Here is a 20338-nt window from a genome sequence, read left to right as displayed (position 1 = left end):
GGCCCTGTTCATCGAGTTAGGGAGACTCCACCTCCGCCCCCTTCAGTATCATCTAGCTGCTCACTGGATAAAGGACATGACGCTAGAGACGGGCTCAGTTCCTGTTTCCGAAGAGATGAGGTCTACTCTAACATGGTGGAAGAACAGCATTCTTCTCAAGGAAGGTCTATCTTTGGCTGTTCAGACCTCCGACCACCGTCTCTTCTCGGACGCATCGGACACGGGCTGGGGTGCGACACTGGACGGACAGGAATGCTCGGGAACATGGAATCAGGAGCAAAGGACACTTCACATCTATTGCAAGGAGTTGTTGGCAGTTCATTTGGCCTTGATAAACTTCAAGTCCCTCCAGCTTAACAAGGTGGTGGAGGTGAACTCCGACTACACCACAGCCTTGGCTTACATCTCCAAGCAGGGAGGGACTCATTCGAGGAAGTTGTTCGAGATCGCAAGGGACCTCCTCATTTGGTCAAAAGATCGAAAGCTCATGCTGGTAACGAGGCTCATTCAGGGCGATATGAATGTCATGGCAGATCGCCTCAGCCGGAAGGGTCAGGTCTTCCCCACAGAGTGGACCCTTCACAAGAATGTTTGCAGCAGACTTTGGGCCCTGTGGGGTCAGCCAACCATAGATCTATTCGCTACCTCGATGACCAAGAGGCTCCTCTTGTATTGTTCTCCGATTCCAGACCCAGCAGCAGTTCGCGTGGATGCCTTTCTGCTGGATTGGTCCCATCTCAACCTGTATGCATTCCCGCCGTTCAAGATTGTCAACAGGGTACTTCAGAAGTTCGCCTCTCACAAAGGGACACGGCTGACGTTTGTTGCTCCCCTCTGGCCCGCGAGAGAATGGTTCACTGAGGTACTGCAATGGCTGGTCGACGTTCCCAGGACTCTTCCTCCTAGAGTGGACCTTCTGCGTCAACCTCACGTAAAGAAGGTACACCCAACCTCCACGCTCTTCGTCTGACTGCCTTCAGACTATCGAAAGACTCTCAAGAGCTAGAGGCTTTTCGAAGGAGGCAGCCAGAGCGATTGCCAGAGCAAGGACGACATCCACTCTCAGAGTCTATCAGTCTTAATGGGAAGTCTTCCGAAGCTGGTGCAAGGCCAATGCAGTTTTCCTCAACCAGTACCAATGTAACCCAGATTGCTGACTTCCTGTTACATCTAAGGAACGTAAGATCCCTATCAGCTCCTACGATCAAGGGTTACAGAAGTTTGTTGGCAGCGGTTTTCCGCCACAGAGGCTTGGATCTTTCCTCCAACAAAGATCTACAGGACCTCCTTAGGTCTTTTGAGACCTCAAAGGAACGTCGGTTGTCCACTCCAGGCTGGAATCTAGACGTGGTCCTAAGGTTCCTAATGTCATCAGGATTTGAACCGCTCCAATCAGCCTCTTTTAAGGACCTCACATTAAAAACTCTTTTCCTCGTGTGCTTAGCAACAGGTAAAAGAGTAAGTGAGATCCACGCCTTCAGCAGGAACATAGGTTTCACATCTGAAACGGCTACATGTTCCTTGCAGCTCGGTTTTTTGGCTAAAAACGAGCTTCCTTCCCGTCCTTGGCCTAAGTCGTTCGAGATCCCAAGCCTGTCCAACATGGTGGGGAACGAACTGGAGAGAGTACTTTGCCCAGTTAGAGCTCTTAAGTACTATCTAAGAAGGTCAAAACAATTACGAGGACAATCAGAAGCCTTATGGTGTGCTATCAAGAAGCCTTCTCTACCAATGTCTAAGAACTCAGTTTCTTACTACATCAGGCTTCTGATTAGAGAAGCAAATTCTCATCTGAAGGAAGAAGACCTTGCTTTGCTGAAGGTAAGGACACATGAAGTGAGAGCTGTGGCTACTTCAGTGGCCTTCAAACAGAACCGTTCTCTGCAGAGTGTTATGGATGCAACCTATTGGAGAAACAAGTCAGTGTTCGCATCATTCTATCTCAAAGATGTCCAGTCTCTTTACGAGTACTGCTACACCCTGGGTCCATTCGTAGCAACGAATGCAGTAGTAGGCGAGGGCTCAGCCACTACATTCCCATAATCCCATAACTTTTTAACCTTTCTCTTGAATACTTTTTATGGGTTGTACGGTCGGCTAAGAAGCCTTCCACATCCTTGTTGATTTGGCGGGTGGTCAATTCTTTCTTGAGAAGCGCCAAGGTTAAAGGTTGTGATGAGGTCCTTTAGTATGGGTTGCAGCCCTGTATACTTTAGCACCTTTGAGTTGATTCAGCCTCCCAAGAGGAACGCTGCGCTCAGTAAGGAAGACGATCTTATTAAAGGCAGAGTAACGGTTCAAGTCGACTTCCTTACCAGGTACTTATTATTTCATTGTTATTGTGGATAACTGATTATATGAAATATGGGATACTTAGCTATCCTTTAATCTTGTACACTGGTTTTCACCCACCCCCCTGGGTGTGAATCAGCTACATGATTATCGGGTAAGTTTAATATTGAAAAATGTTATTTTTATTAATAAAATAAATTTTTGAATATACTTACCCGATAATCATGATTTAATCGACCCTCCCTTCCTCCCCATAGAGAACCAGTGGACCGAGGAATAATTGAGGAGGTGTCAACAAGAAGTACTTGAGTACCTGGCCACAGGTGGCGCTGGTAAATACACCCCCTTCTAGTATTGTGATAGCTGGCGTATCCCTCCATAGAATTCTGTCGGGCAACGGAGTTGACAGCTACATGATTATCGGGTAAGTATATTCAAAAATTTATTTTATTAATAAAAATAACATATTTTAATAATGGTGAACAACAACAAATACTATTGAAAAAATACATTTATTGGTTTTAGTGGTCAGATCACCTTTTGACTCAAGAAATGGGCCCTGGACCTCAACCTTCACTCAACTGATCATTTGACATGAGAAATGAGCCTTGGACCTCAATCTTCACACAAATGATCATTCCCAATGTGACATGAGCTTAGGACTGGGATACCTTAGATATGTTTGAATATGATTGCCTTGCAACAGAAGGTGACAGCAGGAGACCATTAGTATATACCATTGCAAGTAGATAAAGTTAAATAAAATTTCTGTAAAGGAAGTCGCTCTCCTGTTCAGATGCCTCCCTTGCTAGTTACCAAGATTGAGGCATTCAGGGATTAGTCAGAAGACCATTTAAAAATGTGTATGGTTAACTGTGGTTTATATGTATGAAACAAAAGATTTAACTGAAGATATTTGATAATTGGACATTATATAATAAGTATCTCTATTCAACTGATTGTCTCTTGAGGCAAGGATGTAAGTGTCTAATAATTTATTACCATTTCCTTTGTGAATACTGAATATATAATTACTGTACACTGGCATTTTTTCATTGGATTTGGAATTTGGTTGAATGTTTTTTTTATAATTTGGCTCATGTGACATCATAATTAAAGAATTTGGTTTCATAATTGTCCCTCTTCAGTGGTTATGTGAATTTAAGGCACTTCATTCCCGATTAAAAAGAAAATACTTTGCTGGCTGTCAACACTGCACATGTGCCTAACAGATACTTAGGACCTAGACAGCAAAGAGCCCCTTTTTCCCATAATTTTTTTAGGAATTTTTTTACTTTTTTCTATTTGATTATTCAAGTGAGTTGTTATTCATTTTAAATGTAAAACTCTCCAAGTTTTTAAAAAACAATATGGAAAACCTGGTTTTGATTTTTTATTTCTTAGCATATACGGAGCAAGCTCTGATTATCTTATTGCTTCCACCTAAGATTGTACTCAGCTAAGCACTTTTTTGGGTTTAGAACTTATCATGTGTACTGTACAGTATATCGGTACTTTTTAAGAGTAGGTTCCTATTCTATTTTGTCTTCTATGTAGCTTTTTTTTTTAACCTTTTAGGCTGAAGTGCCAGTTACCTTGATCACTCCTTAATCATTAAGAATTTTTTTTACTTATATATTGCGCGAAGTAGGAGATGATGAATGGAGAAGTATTGAATTAAAAGATCAAGATAGAGATGAGTGGCGAAATCTAACAGAGGCCCTTTGCGTCAGTAGACGTAGGAGATGTTGATATATTGGTACTGTGTTCTGTGCACATCTTACTTCATTCCATTATACCCTTGGCAGTACTATAACTTCTTGCTACTATTGCTTCATGCCGGGTGTCTTTGTACTGTCACGTGCAGTGGTTTGTTCCTAGCTTCCTCACATTTGGGAGTTTTCATCCAGAATGAGACCAAGTTTAGAATCTTATTCAATATTTATATGAGGCTTCTTTTCATTCATGATTATTTTATTTCCCGTCAATGAACCAGGTCATCATGATGCCAGGTAACCCCATAATACTTACAGTGCTTGCTTTTATAAAAAAAAAATCAATTTTGCAGCCTTGAACGTCAACGTTTATTTATTCTATGTTTTACTCTGCTGGCCAGAAAACCATTTTGTTTTTAATCTGGACTGGAGTCTCAGATTTGTGTAGACCATAATGAGGGTTAGGTTAATTAATTGGCTCATAAATTTTTGCCACCCATTTATGCCCAGTATATCATACAAATTTCTAAATGAATTACTGAGAATAAAGGTACTGATTAAGAAAGCAAAGTAAAATGGGAAGATAAGGACAAAATAAAAACAGTGAAACAATGATAACATAATTTGACTTTTTCTCACAGTTAATTCACAAAGTGGACTTACTTGCTTAGGAGTAGGGTTATTTAAAAACTGCCAAGTACCATCTGTTCTGCTACCCTTTTATGATAAACGTAATGTCAAGTTACTACAAGAAGTTTCGTAAATGTTTAATCTCATTTTTTATACACATTTTCCCAATTTTTAAGTGTTGCTTTAAATCCCCAAGGCTCCCTTAGTTTTAAACTAAATTTTTATAACTAAACAAATAAATGCTCAGTGAAAGGCTGTGTACAGTATTTGAAACCATAGTCAGAATTTTGAAACTGGAAAAATCTGACTACTATATAAATGAAAAAATATTTTTATTCCAAAAATTAAGAAAAAAACTAAATATGAATAATTTTCAAATGATCTACAGTTTCTTATGTAGAATTTATAAACATATGGTTTTGAAATTTTTAAAATTGGGCAACAAATAAGAAAGCCTATAGGTTTTACAGGTCCTCATGTACTTTTAAAACTTAGGTTTTAGATATTGGGTGGTAAAGTGTTGAGCGCACATTCATTGCAGCACTATACATGCAAGTTTAAAGGCGACTGACCGATTCAGCTGAGCCTGAAGGTATCTCAATTCTGTACTTCTTGCCATCTCGATTAACAATAGAAGGCAAAAATATTAATAAAATTACGATTAATAAAGTAAAATTTATGTAAAATAAAGTACAACAGAACAATATGATAATTTCATGATTATTTTTTGTATTGCAAGTACTGTACTTGCATAAAGAGGTGATTATTTTTATGAGCCTCTGCTGACGTTCATATTGCTGCTTCTCCAGAAGCTTGTTTTATCGAAGTTTACCCCTAAAATTTATATAAAAAATGCATTTTCTTTCCTTTAAAAAGATGCATGCCCCAGTTAAGTAGTAAAAAAATCTAGTAGTTAATGGTAAGTAACACACTAGTTATTACATATTCTTGAGCACTACATTCATCAGTAGGTTTGGCATGGTTGCAATTTCACTGGGCAGTTTTGGCATGTTTGTAACTGTACCCACCACTTGGGGAAAATACAATTTTTTTTCCAGCAGATTAGTAAAGTAGAAGTAACAGTTGGATGACCTGGGAACACTAGATGCTCTTAAAACAGTGAAATGTGTTTTGTTATCTGGTTCTAAATCCCTTAGCAAAGTGTGTGATTCCATTTTAAATACTTAAAAATCTAGATATACATATTCCCTACTTTTTATCAGGGTCTAGCTGGTGTGTAGCAAATTTCAGGCTTTATGTGAATCACGAAGTCTCTTAATAGACATGTTCAGAACACGAAGGGAAATGATCCGCGGAACTGGGCCATCTGCGGTCAAGTATCCGAGATGGCTGTTGTACTAATTCAGTCTGCTCAAAGGGGATTCATTCAACCAAGCGTATCCCCTTTACATCTAATCACCCAAGGACATTTTCAAATGCAGGGTTGTTCCAACCTTGTAGGTTGTTCTTTTTAAGTCTTAAAAAGACAATCTACCATTTTTATATCTAAAACAATAGTTTGTTAATTTTTTAATAGGGTCAGTTCAGTAACTATAACTACCTAGGTTCATGTTGTTAAAACTTTTAGGAAAAGAATGTTCTATCAAGGTGTCCTTATGAAATGGCTTTTCAATTCGGCTTAATTTGGTACTTAAGCCTCTGGGATTAGACATCTACAGTACTTTCAGGTATTATAGACTGCCAGTAATCAGGTCTACTTGTTAGGTTGAATTTCCTATTTGGGAAACTTTCTCTTATAAATATAACAGCTGAACCCTTAATAATCTATAAGCACTTATCATTTTAGGTGGGCTTTGGGAGCCAAAGTTGATCTGGTGCTTTTTGACTTCAGTCAAATCTAAATTGTTTTAAGACTCACAATAAGTTCCTTTATCACTTACCCTTATTGAAATGGTTGTAAGTATTTCATCTGAAGAATAGTGTTTTTGTCAAGGAATAGGGAATACTTGCAACTTTGAAACTGAAGAATGGGCAACTCCTAGTGTGCTACTTGCCGGTAACCGCTAGATTGTTTCATTACTAGTCATGTATTTTTTTTGAAAGGAAAGAAAATGGGAAAATATATGATAAATTTTTTGGGTAAATGGTGATAAAACAAACTTCTGGAAAAGAAGCAATATAAATATCAGGTGTGTATAGAAATATAATATTAATTAATAAAATGGTTTTTAGCTATTTATAGATTGGAACTTAATGCGTATTTTAATTACATGACCACTCGGGAAGGTAACCAAAAAACTATTAAAACAAAAAATCGTCCTCTGCACCAACAACCGCCCCAACTAATCGAGTTTGTCCCTGAAAATAGATTTCTAAATAATAATTGTGTATAATTGATTTCCAAGAATTGATAATTTGTTCTGAATTAACAACTTCATTGCACAGCCTTTCCCATAAATGAGAATTTATTGTGCTTTTTATTCTTGTTGATTTTATTAAGTCAAAAGGATAAGATAGAAGCTTGTATTTTGGCATACAGGTAATGTAAGACCAAGTAAATGGGAAAATAATTTAATAGCACTTATTGAAGTCGACTTCAATTGAATTCAGTTCCTCTCAGAATAATCAAAGTTTTTGGTGATTTCATAAAACTTTTGGGGGAACAGTATTTTGAATATCATCCAATACCCAATATACGTAAATAATATCGATACTAGAAAAGCGAGATTGGTTTTGCCTCTTTAATGGATAAGTTTCCATCTGGTTTAGAAAGACTTGCTCTCTTGTAACATCAATGCCCCAGTATATAAATATTTTTATACCGTACTGTTTACTAGTTTACGTTTGACTTGCTAGTACGTTTCTCATCCCAACTGACCGCGCTTTCTTTCATAGCTTTGTTTTACATTTATTTGTTGTGTGTTTGGATTGTAATTATTTTATTTTATGAAGCTCAGGTAATTTTTTGGTAATTTGTAACTGTAAGATTGTTATTAATTTTGGAATATTATAGACTAAAATATATGTTTTGTGAATTATATGCTAACACATTTCATATTGCAACTAATAGCATTTTCTTAATACTATAGTATCATTCTCTTTTATTTTAAGGGGACACTATTGTATTGATCATATTGCTATGGCATTTTGATTTTTCATTTTGCTACTCCCAGGAAGAAATTATACTTGCTAAACCATTGTTGTCTGGGTATTATTACCTTAATGTTAATAAAACAAAGTTGTTCAGGTATTCTATTTTATTACTGTATTACGAAGATTGGGAAACAGGTGAACTTTGGGGAGCTTGTACAAACATATTTCAATGTATATAATGGTAGTCCATGGGAAAATGCGTTTCGATGAAATAACATTTACTCGACAAATTTTTTTTTTAGGAACGGAATTAATACGTATAATGGGGTATTGGTGTACAATATGGAGCACTGACGTGTAGTATATTGATTTGTTTGATTTGTCTGTTTATTTTTCTAAATAAAGCTTGAACAGTACTTGAATCATCAATTACCATAATAGCTGAATTGACGTAAGAAAGGGGTGCTAGTTAATGCAGCATAACCGTTGAATCTTCTCTCTCAAAATTGATAGAAATGCACAAAATTTATACCAGTTAAAATACAAAGGCGAATCATCCTTTTCTTCATAAATTAATTCTCTCATATTTTTATAGAACAAACTTTGCAAAGGAAACCAAAATAATTCTGTTTTGGTTAACCAAGTTTTGAATATGATGAGAATATCTTGTATGAAATATCATCAGACATATTTCCCTATACTTTATGCTTATTAATCCTTTGCTCTGTAGAAAAGTGCAGAAAAAGGCTTCGAATCTGCTGAAAGTTCAGAGAAATTTATTTCTTTCACAGAAATCAATTGATTAGAATTTTGCAGTTCTCTAATTTTTATATGATGTAAGCATTTTTTACGTGTAAATCGTAATATATTTTGTTACTGTTGTATTTTTACCATGTAAGGCTTCAATATCCATTCATTTTTAATTTACTGATTTTTTGTTATGAATACTTTGCGTTACAGGAGTATCTGCAAGTCGACACATGGCTGTAACTTACCCAGGCTATAACTATGGCTCCAGTAGCTTGGTAGGGTCGGGTACTCCAGTAAGTCAGAGTACATCTGGGGCTGGTGCAAATAGTGGTGCAGTCAGTATGGTGCCACCACCCAATGCTGTAGCAGCTGCTGCTGTTTCAGGAACAGCCTATCCAACTTATGGCAATATGACTGGTATGTATGGTGCTTACAATATGACACCACATATGCAAGCAGCACCTGTGGCTGCCCCAATGATGGCATCTGGTGGATTAGGTGGTAGTAATAGCAAGCAGTCTGAACTGCAGGAAAGGATCCTTAATTTAATGAAAGGTTCCGGCGGTAGTGTCCCTACTGGAGTACCTCCGCCCACAGGTGTACCTGCACCTACTGGAGTGCCCCCACCCTCAGGGGTTCCACCCCCAAGCATGGTAGCATCCGTTTGGCCTGGAGTTTCTTCTAATAAAGCCAACAATGCCGCAATGAAAACGACACAATCAGCTGGCCAAGGTCAAGGCCCACTTTTTGCCGCTTACAATCCGTGGAGCCAATAATTTGAATTGGCAGTACAGAAGAAGTGTGTACGTGTGAGACGTATCCTATTGCCAGAACTTATTTTTTTCACTATAAACGTGCTGTTTTTTTATGGATATGGAATCCATAGAATTGAAACCCGGACGGAGAATTTCCCAGTGACAATTTTCTCATGCGGACTACGTAAATTTTTGAAAGAAAAAGTCGGCTATTTTTGGAAAAAAAAAATAGGCGCATCCACTGATTGTTGCCATTCATGGACGATATGTATCATTTCTTGTCTTAATAAGAATGATTGTTTTTATAGTCGGTGGTGCGTTTGATTTTGAAATATTGAAAAGTTTTGTGTCGTGTTACGTTACGAGCATCAAACCCCAGTTTTTGTACTGACAGCAAATTTTTTTAAATCTTAAATCATAATAAAAACTGCGCACTGTAATTCAAAAGCATAATTGTTTCCAGGTCCCATATTTTGTCTTCAAGTTTATGGCAGAATTTTTGTTTTAATTTAGTGGCTTACGCTAGTGCTATAGCCTTTACACAATTGTAGAATTTTACTTGTAAGGTTTTAATAAAAATTATAGTACAGTATGAAAATATTGTTACAAGCATCAGTGCTTTCATTATGTACAAACTATGTCCCATATTTATCCTCCTAAAATAGGTAATAATGTACTGAATATTTAAAGCGATTACCATTCATTTGTTTTTCAGTCCCATCTGAGTTATATTTCTAGTGTTTTTTATGTACATGATTTTTTTGTGTACAACAGTAATTCCCCAAAAGGATTTAATCTTGTATACTCAATGGAAACTTCTTGAAGCACAAAAATCCTGCCCAAAAAATTGAAGACATGCTTTACAGTAAATAAAATTTGTTTTGAAATTTTCACCTTAAGTCTGATGGCATACATTTTGATTTTTTCTTGAAATCAGTTCTCAGTCAGAATAATTATTGTTTGTTTGTTTGTCTCGTACACTGCACGCTGTAAATAATATACTGTTCTAGGTCTTAATCCTTAAAGTTAGTTTTTGGCAGATTCCTTAGACATTTGTTTAGATGATTATATTTGCCAAGTGGAATAGCTGTACAAAGAATTGCTTTATCAAAATCAAGGGAAAAATATTCCATTAACCATTTCCTGGCATAATTCATTTCAAGTAAGATGTAGATAGTACAAAATTATTTGTCATGAGCAGGATATAATGAATATGGCATTTTTATCAGTAATAAGTATTTTTTTTTTTAAATTAGCAATTTAAACTTTCGCTCATATTATATTGCCAAAGCAGAGGGAGCTCAATTTGTATACAGTAATTTTTCCATCTAATTTCAAGAAAAATATACAACATAGCTATATTAGAAAGTGATGAAGATTACTGTGTGAAGTCAGCATTTAAATTTTAGTGATATTTAATGAGGAGGATATATTAGTATTGATGATGGCATTAGTTTTGGGGGGGTCGTTTCAATTGCGCTCATTTTCTTGTCAGAGCAGAGGAGTTTTTTCATTGAAGGTACTGAAGAAATTAACCAATTTGTTTTTTATTGGAGGGTAAATGTACTTTTTTTTTATTGACAGCCTTGGAGAGTGATTCAGTACTCGGTAATGCCAGTTGGGAAGGTTCATTTTAATAACCAACCAATTCCTTCACTATCACGCAATACATTTTGCCATATACTCTATTGATATTGTTGAAAATTGTTTTTCATATTTTATCATGAAGTATATCAGAAGATATATAATTTTTTAACCTTCAATTAAATTTAAAATTGATAAGAAGATGCCTTCCTTGAGTGCTCGGTGCACATTGTCATGAAACTAATTTAATTTTTACTGGCAAATTGCTATTCTAGAACCGTCAATGTGTGTGTTGAATTCACAAATAAATTACCGTTTTTGTTTTCTTGGGTCTTCAACTTTTGTAATAAATTAAAATTTCATCCTGAAATAGCAACAGTACATCCATTTTCAGCGATCGTTTCGAACTGAGATCAAGGTATTTATACGTACCTTATTTCAGTTATTTTTTTTTTTTTTTCGAAATTTGTCATCCTTTCCGAAATTCTAATTTCCGTGCGTTTTAAAACTCATTTATGTAGCGCATCTGTTGCGATAATTTTGGCATGCTTCGGTCAAAGGTTTCCACCAGACTGGCTTTGCAGCAGGATGTGAATGAAGCATCGGACGTTCCTGATTCCAAAGGCCGCAGTTCTTTGGATCACATACTTACAGTTTTATTTCAGGACTTGATTTTTTCAGGACTGTTTCTGCCCGGCATTCAACAGAGCATACCTCCTCCTCTGCCACAATTTTAAAGTTCTAGATGCTTGACCGTGCTTCGTTTTGTCCGTTTTGGAATTTAAAATTTCTTTTGCGTTTTTTACCTCCGCTTTCCGATACAGTTTGTTCGAATTTCAACGGGAAATGTAGTTTATTTTAATTTTACGTGCTCTCCACAGAAGAAATTTGATACGTATTTTGTATAGTATATAGGCCTATATACACATCTTTAGTACAAGCATTTTATAATGCATATCCTGCCGTGTTTTTCCCGAATGATTGATAAGCATCATAATGAAAGTTATGAACTTTAACCCTTGAATCTGCAGTATTATAAGGACTCAGCGGTAATGCTTTAAGAAAATAATTTCAAAAGTTAATGTACAGAAAATGCACAGCCTTTCAATTTATGATTTTTTTTTTTTTCTCAATTTTAAAAGGTTTTCTTACATGACTGCCGGAGTTAGTGTGGTGTGCATGTGTTATGGATATTTTTTTGTGACAGTGTTGACCACTTTTAAGTTTAATAAAGCTATTTACAGCCACTACTATGTCTGTATCTGTCCAAGAAATAAAGCTTAGATATTTCTATATTGTTTTGATAAGCCTTAATTGTAATTTACTCAATTGTTAACCAAATTTATAGTACAGCTCTTGTACGTTATACAGTACTGTTATACTGTACTCTGAATAAAGAATGAATGAAATAAAGAAAGAACATGACTGAGGCCTAAAAGTTTTTTGTGTAACGAAATAAAGTTTTTAATGGAAATTAAAATAATTAGCAAACTGAAGCTCTTGTAAAGCAAAGATAAAGGCCGGAGAAAATTATTTTTCTTATCAGTACTGACTACAGCGAGTACAATTCATGTAGAAATATTCCATTTTTGGATTTAGTAAATAAACACTAGATTCATTCATGCAACATTTTTCACAGTATAAAGTACAGTGATTTGAAATAATTAAAAATAACCCCGAGAAAGCACAGCAAAAGTAAAACCAAACTATTATTGTTACTAAGTTGGAAAAGTAGGCTGCCATAAGCCTAAGGTCTTAACAGAAAAATAGCCTAGTGAGAAATGTTAATAAATAAACTACATACGAACTAAAAGTTGAAAATGGCATATGACGAAATGAAAGTAAGAGGAACTGGTAATTTAGAGGAGGAGTGGAAGTTAAAAGAAAATTTTGTTGGGATTGCAAGAGTTTGTTGGAGGCACCATGAGGAAGGGCATTGAATGGTGGATTGAAGGAGTGAAGGTAAAAATGGAAGAGAAAAAGAGGGCTTTTGAAGAATGGCTGCAGAGTAATAGTGTAGAGAAGTATGAAAGATATAGAGAGAGAAATGTGGAAGTAAAGCGCAAGGTACGTGAGGCAGAGGGCAGCTGACCTGAGGTGGGGTCATTCATATGAAGATATTAAGAAGAAGTTTTGGAAAGAAGTGAAGAGAGTAAGGAAGGCTGGTTCAAGAATTGAAGAGACGGTGAGAGATGAAAAAGGAAGGTTGTTAAAAGGAGAGGAGGGAAGGGAAGGGGGGGGGGTTATTTTTTAAGTTTACTGAATGTTGAGAATAATAGGGAGATAGATATAATTGCTGTTGCAGGTGTTGAGGTGCCGGTGATGGGAGATGAGAATGAGAGAGAGATTACAAGAGAGGAAGTGAGGAAAGCACTAGATGAAACGAGAGTAGGAAAAGCATCTGGTATGGATGGTGTGAGAGCTGAGATGTTGAAGGAAGAGGGTGTGATTGTTTAATATGTTTTTTGTGTTGTCAATGGTACCAGTAGATTGGGTTTGTGCATGTATTGCACCACTATACAAGGGTAAGGGTGATGTGCATGAGTTGTAATTCAAGAGGTATTAGTTTGTTGAGTGTAGTTGGAAAAGTGTATGGTAAAGTACTGATTAATAGGATTAAGGATAAAACAAAGAATGCAATCTTAGAAGTACAGGGTGGTTTTAGAAAAGGTAGGGGTTGCATGAATCAGATTTTTACAGTTAGGCAGATATGCGAGAAATATTTAGCAAAAGATAAGGATGTGTATGTTGCGTTTATGGAGATGGAGAAAGCGTATGATAAAGTTGATAGGGAAGCAATGTGGAATGGGATGAGGTTATATGGAGTTGGTGGAAAGTTGTTGCAAGCAGTGAAAAGTTTATACAAAGGTAGTAAAGCATGTGTTAGGATAGGAAATGAAGTGAGCGATTGGTTTCCGGTGAGAGTGGGACTGAGACAGGGATGTGTGATGTCGCCGTGGTTTTTTAACTTGTATGTTGATGGAGTGGTGAGAGAGGTGAATGCTCGAGTGCTTGGACGAGGATTAAAACTGGTAGACGAAAATGACCAGGAATGGGAGGTAAATCAGTTGTTGTTTGCGGATGATACTGTACTGGTTGCAGACACAGAAGAGAAGCTTGTCCGATTAGTGACAGAATTTGGAAGGGTGTGTGAGAAAAGGAAGTTGAGAGTTAATGTGGGTAAGAATAAGGTTATGAGATGTACGAGAAGGGAAGGTGGTGCAAGGTTGAATGTCATGTTGAATGGAGAGTTACTTGAGGAGGTGGATCAGTTTAAGTACTTGGGGTCTGTTATTGCAGCAAATGGTGGAGTGGAAGCAGATGTACGTCAGAAAGTGAATGAAGGATGCAGTTTATAAAGGAAACTGAGAAGAAAAGAAGCCTACTGTATTCTCCGTGGCTTTCAGATTTAGCCTTTGTAAAACAAAATTCTGAATGTGAAATTTTCTGTATTCTGTACTCAGGCCTATACATAGCCTGCACATTGCTATTTATATATACTTTTCTTACTTCTAACTTTAGATACTGTTTTGCTCTAAAAGTAATAAATATGAACTCAAAATTCTCAACCTCATTTCCCAAAATATTCATAATTGTACTGATAATATCTACGATTGAAATGACAAGAAATGTATAAAAGTCGTACATGCTTTCTCACTTTGAAAAGAAAAGAGTGGTAACTGGAAGTAAAGTGCAATTGATAAACATTTGCATATCTAAAGAATATAAGAAATAAAAAATAATCTTTTCAGGCTACTTAAATATTGTTATATGTATAAAAGTGAATTAGGATAAAAAAAACTTGAGTAAATTTAATCTGTCCGCAAACTAGCTCATATATATATATATATATGAATGAAGAAACACATCTAATTAGCTAGAGCGTTTGAACAAATTGCGTCGCAGGACTTCAACTCGTTCGTCAACAGCAGCCCATAATCCAGAGTAACCCTCCCACCTTATTCATTTTAGCATGAAATATCTGCATCTCATTGGTGGTTGTATGTGATGCCATGCAATAATTTTTTATGAGTAAATTTAATGGTGTAGGGGTAAAAAACCTATACTGCAAATACGTTTTGAAAGAAATCATAATTTTCATAGAAACAAACTTAAAATGGTTATAAATTTCTTGATAATTAGTTAATGGATGTGGCGGAGGTGTTTAAGTTAAACAAATACGTCATATTCAAAAGTTTTGGCTACGATGTTTGATGTGTGTATGCATGTGTGAAGATGTAATAACTGAAGGTAATGACCAATCACAGCTGAGGAAGATTTGGCCAACCAGAGGTCAGGAATTTACCACCAAGAAAGAAATTAAGAGTTTTGGTAGCTTATGAATTGTTGAATTTGCCTGAATTTCCATATAATCGCTTTCAAACGCTCTGGCTATGGGATGGAGCTGAAAGATTCTTTTTTGGTTTTTAAATTTTCTTCAAAATGTATAGAGACAATCCAGTCTCCTACGAGATGTTTCAATAACATGTTTCATTAGAGAGATAGATTCTGATTGTTAACATCTTTATTTCTTTATCAAGAAGATAGGTCTTTATCGACATCATCAAGAGTAGGATGAGTTTTTATTATATCGAGCTTGAATAGCGAAGTAAACTATATAACTTTAATTCGTATTTTGTTACATTTCAAGTATAATGTAAATGAGGAAAGGATTATCAAATCATATGTTTATTAGGAAATATATTATTTGATAATCCTCTAACCTCGCTGCTAGTCGCCCCCGAGTGTGGCCTAAGCCTAAGGTGAGAGGGTTCCTCTGACTAGGAAATATAACCCAGCCGCTGAGGGGGTGGGGGGGTGCAAATGAGCCTCAACTTGGTGCCGGTCCCAAACACGAGTAAATGGGGACGGTTGGGGGCAGGAAAGGCATCCGGCCATGAAAAATTAGCCAAAACAAATATGGCCAGTGAAAATTGTGAAAGGTGGGAAAAGATGCAGACAAAGAAGATGTTTATTAGGAAATAGGTCGTCAAAAAAAAGGTACATACATTAGGGATAAATACACATTTCAGATAAATGATGAATTTAAAACTGCAAATTTTATGGAAACAAACTCAAAACAATGCTGCAGTAGAATAAAAGGATCTTAGCTACACCTCTGATATATGCATAAAGATAAAAATAGGACAAAAAAAAAAAAAAAAAACCTTAACTGGAGCACTAGAATGAGAGATATCTCTTGTGTATTTGACTCCTCAACAGCAGCTCCTAAGTCAGAGAAACCCTCTCCCATTAGGCTTCGGCCACACAAAAGCGCGACTAGCCACGAGGTTCCAGCGGCTTATTGAAACATATGATACTGTATGCGAGGGGCCACATTGGAGGCACGAGAAGGCTCCAACCACTGCAGCTGCCCCTAAGCTATGTTTCATGTTTTAAAAATCCCCGGCGTTTTCGAGTGTCTCCACTCGAGATTACACCATTTTTCATCAGTTTCTGAAGGGTGGAGAGAGCAAAAATAAGTCATATAAATGGAAGATATAGCAATCAACTACAAATGGATGGTAATAAAATAAATTAATATATATATATATATATATATATATATATATATATATATATATATATAAACAGTTTCTTGTAAGATTTTATTTTTATAAAATTCTATCAGGAATAAATTATAAAATCAAGATTTTTATTAAAAAATACGTCTTTTGTATGTCATAAGAAGTAGGATGAACAGTTTGTGACTTTTCTAAAATGACAAATTCGAAGATAATTTGTATTTTTCCTAACCATACAAACCTTAGCTATTTACATTGGGTTTACCTTTTAGCGCAGCTGAAATGGCGAGCCATTAGAATTTAACGAGGGTGTATTACCCCCGCGCTAGTTAGCGGGGGGGGTAGGGGAGTGGTAGCTAGCTACCCCTCCCCCCTCACACACAGATGAATGCTCACTTTCACTTAGAGGTAGGACTTGTCTTGGTTGACAGGGCTGGCGGGCAAATATGTGTAAATAGCTAAGGTTTGTATGGTTAGGAAAAATACAAATTATCTTCGAATTTGTCATTTGTTCCGTAACCGAAATACAAACCACGCTATTTACATTGGGTGACTTACCCATTAGGTAGGGTGGAAAGTCCCCAGCCATACTGGCTTTGGCTTTACCCGGGGACTCAGAATCCGAGTGAGTCGCACTCGAGAAAAGGAGTCCCTGCACCTCACAAGTTCCTTGCTCCGCAAGGAACCGTGTGGCCTACATAAGCTTGTGTGTGAAGGAAGAAGTGTGACCCATCCTAGGCAGTTGACCTGGAGTTCCAGAAGGAACTCTGGGTTAGGACGTTCCCAATACCACCTCGTCAAGGGTATGGGGGACGCGACAGTATTGACTCAATACTCGGAACACAAGGAAGTATGGTTTACCTGCAGAGGTTCGAGGTCAGCTATGCAGAGACCAGGATGCTGCCTCCCCGTAGAGGGGATGATGAAGAAAGAAATAAGGGCCAGACATACTTCTTTCGTTCATGCAGACTAAAACCTGATAACAATGCCCTCAACCTTCTGCTACCTGTCCAAAAAGGAGCCTGAGGTTAGACCAGCTGTTGTGTAGCCACCACAGAGCGATAGAAAACGTATCGAGACTCCTGTGGGTCACGCCCTGCAGGAAGCGGGCTGCGAAGGTCATTAGACGCTTCCAGACTCCAGCTTGTAGCACCTGCGTCACAGAGTAGTATTACTCGAAGGCGAGGGACGTTGCGATGTATCCAACATCGTGCTGTAGGGCGACGTAACGGGGGAAGGTCTGGAGACAGGTCGAGATGAATGTCCTTGAGTCCGGGCTGAAGAGGTATACTGGTGACTCTCCCCCGTGTCCTCCTTGTGCTCCCAAATCGGCTGCAACTGAGGACAAACTGCAGCTGTTCCCAAAGCTAACCTCTCGATTCCTTTACTGGCAAGAAAGAGAAGGTCTTGGGACATCAGATACAGAATGGAGACTCGAAATCTTGAAGGAATTGGACCGAAGGGCCGGGACCCCCAGATTCTGAGTCTAGCCAACAACTCAGGAGCGAACCTGAATGTTGCCTTCCCCTCTTCCTTAGAAAGGGGGAGTCGTACGAGACCAAGAAGATTGCTTACACACTGGCCGTGGCCAGAGTGAGCAGGAGACCCAAGGCGGAATACAATCCGAGGCCTGTTGCAAAGGGTCTTGAGAAGATCTCTTAAAGGACTAAAAGTCCGAGCCCTGCTCCAAGTTGGAGGTCTTCCTCCGACTAGGGCAGGGACGATCGTAGCTTCGCATGAGCGAGGAAAGATCCAGCGGGCAGGAAAAAGTTATTCCTTTAAGCCTGAAGGTCAGGGAAAGGCTGAGCGACAGGCTTCATTGCCGAGAGCGGAAAGGAGTTTCCTCCCGTCGAAAGGCAATAAGACCGTTATTGCTGGAGAAGAGGCCTCAAGGGAAGAGGTATATCTCCCACGGCACCAACCACCGAAGACTCTTCACTTTGCCTGGAAGACCCCTGCGGATGACTATCGCAGATGACGCGACCTCCGTACCGCGACTGTTGCGGGTTGTCTCTTCTTGAGGAGGAGGCGTAGTGTCTCCAGGCATGAAGCCGAAGCGACGCCCCGGTTCGGAAGAGATGTCGCAGTGTGGTTGTTTGAGTAGTCTGCGCCGTGGGAGAAGCTCTCCCGGGAGTTCTGTCAGGGGAAGCAGAAGCTCCAGAAACCGTTCTGCGCATAGTCCCAGTGGAGCTCTCCCATTGAAAGGTTGACAGACAACCTGGTCATGTTGAGACCCATTGTCCACAGACAAAAAGGAGAGAAGACGCAGGCGTCGAAGTTGTCCCACCATCACCGGAATGCATCTTGCCAGAGTCTCGGGGTCTGAGACTAGGGGGGAAGAACAGTGGAAGCTTGAGGTTCCAAGCTGTCGCGATCAGGTCCCCCAGACCAGCACTTGCTGGTTACCCAAGGTCAAAGACCCCCAGGTACACTCTCTCTACGAGGCTCTGCTCGGATAGTCGGAGAGAACATTCCCCTGCCTGGAATGAGAGAGCCCGATGGTGGTATTGAGAGAATCTCAATCATCCCGGTATCTCTACTGCAAGATGTGAAGGTGTGAAAATGCGTCCCCTGCTGGTTAGAATACGCCAGAATCATGAAGTCGACGCGCACGGAGCGACTCGGCAGGAGCTGTAGGATCTGTAGAGGGGCAAGACTAAGGCCCCTAAGCCTGCCTGAATGATGGAGAGGTATCCTTCAGGTCTTGACCATAGGCCTGGACTGGAACATGCCCCCCCCCCTTCCTTTGACGAGTCCGAGAACCGCATCAAGAATGTGGGGAAAGGACGAGAATATCCACTACCATCAAGAGGCTCCATAGGTCAACACCCATTGCAGGTCTAATAGTTCCACTGGTCCCATAGGGGCCAGGAAGTCCGGTTAAACGTTGCCTGAAGCCACCGGAACTTGGACCGCCCCACATGGAACTTATCCTGAGGTGACCGTTTAGAGTCTATAGACGGGTCAATGAGGAAAGAAGAACTAGGAAACGTTCCAAGGTAGGGCTGAAAGCTCTGCTTGACTGAGAACAGGTACTGCGACTCTCCTCAGTCTTGCCACAGTCAACTGAAAGGAAGGCTCGGAGGATGTGGTAACAGAATCTGGCGTCCCCAGGTGGTCACCCATCCAAGTACCGACCAGAACCGACGTTGCTTAACCTCGCTGGACGGACGAGAAGCGGGGTTTCCAACGTGGTAAGGCCGTTGACTCAATATCATGGCCAGATACTCCAGATGTTGAGGCAGAAGAAGAGAAGGCTCCAAGCAAAATACCATGAGCCCACACTCATGGTAAGCATCCGGAAGCTTGTCCCGGCGCTGATGAAGGTCGAACCCGAGCCTACCGGAGTTGACCAGCCCTCCAAACAGCAGAGGAGGCGGAAGCCTGCACCTGAGCGGCCATGAGGAAGGCAGGGAGAGTTCTCTGGGGAAAAAAACCTGCTATGCCACGGCGGGATAGCCACACTGCATCATAAGCAGGAATACTTGCAGTCTAGGCTGAATTCGACGAGCTCCCTGGAAGATGGATGGAATGGAAACTGAAAGTACCCGTCCTTCCGATCCAGGGTTTAAGGAGTCTTGTCGCCTCGTTACCAGTCTGATCGATTCTGCTGTTCTACGCTGACCGAAGTTTGTTCGACAAACTTGATCAGGGCTGAGAGGTCGACTACGGAACTCCCCTCTCAGATCCTTCCTTACAAGAAAGGATCGACTGAAGAGGCCGGGGGTGAAGCCGTCGATGATCCTATGGAAGACCTTCGCCTAAGGTATGGATCATTCTGCCAAACCGGGCAACTCTTGCTGACGCTATGGCATAGAGGTTCAGAGACACTGAATTCGATGACAGAGACGGCAGGCGCGAGATCCTTGGCTGATCACAGAGATTGTGCGGGAATGGGCATCGGGAAGCTGTCATTCGGATGAGTAACCTTAAGCATCCTCCCAGCGAAAAACCTGCAATCCTAGAGTTCGTGAACTCTGCCGCTCCTTTTAGGACTATGCCCCCCCGGGGGAGCCTTCCGTGCCATCTGTTC

The 20338-nt window shown here is 39.3% G+C and overlaps 2 protein-coding genes and 1 pseudogene across 5 annotated transcripts in view; 1 reads left to right on the top strand and 2 right to left on the bottom strand.

Annotated features, from left to right (window-relative positions):
- LOC137634794 (nuclear receptor coactivator 5-like) overlaps window positions 1-20338 on the top strand; it is a 209547-nt gene that overhangs the window by 57946 nt on the left and 131263 nt on the right. For 2 of the 3 annotated variants that reach the window (XM_068367335.1, XM_068367336.1), the window contains one exon: window positions 8652-12079. In XM_068367335.1, the coding sequence (XP_068223436.1) occupies window positions 8652-9217 (566 nt within the window). In that variant the 3' untranslated portion in view covers window positions 9218-12079. Of the gene's footprint in view, window positions 1-8651; window positions 12080-20338 lie in introns of those variants that run through there. The other variant, XR_011042571.1, reaches the window with a different exon arrangement.
- The window catches only part of LOC137634795 (trypsin-1-like), a 244077-nt gene that overhangs the window by 173935 nt on the left and 49804 nt on the right, over window positions 1-20338 (bottom strand). The window lies entirely within an intron of this gene.
- On the bottom strand, window positions 19395-19513 carry LOC137635032 (5S ribosomal RNA; annotated as a pseudogene).

Source organism: Palaemon carinicauda, chromosome 45, assembly GCF_036898095.1.
Source record: "Palaemon carinicauda isolate YSFRI2023 chromosome 45, ASM3689809v2, whole genome shotgun sequence".
NCBI classification, from domain to species: domain Eukaryota; kingdom Metazoa; phylum Arthropoda; class Malacostraca; order Decapoda; family Palaemonidae; genus Palaemon; species Palaemon carinicauda.
Note: the sequence above shows the minus strand (reverse complement) of the source record. Positions and strands in the feature narration are given on the sequence as shown.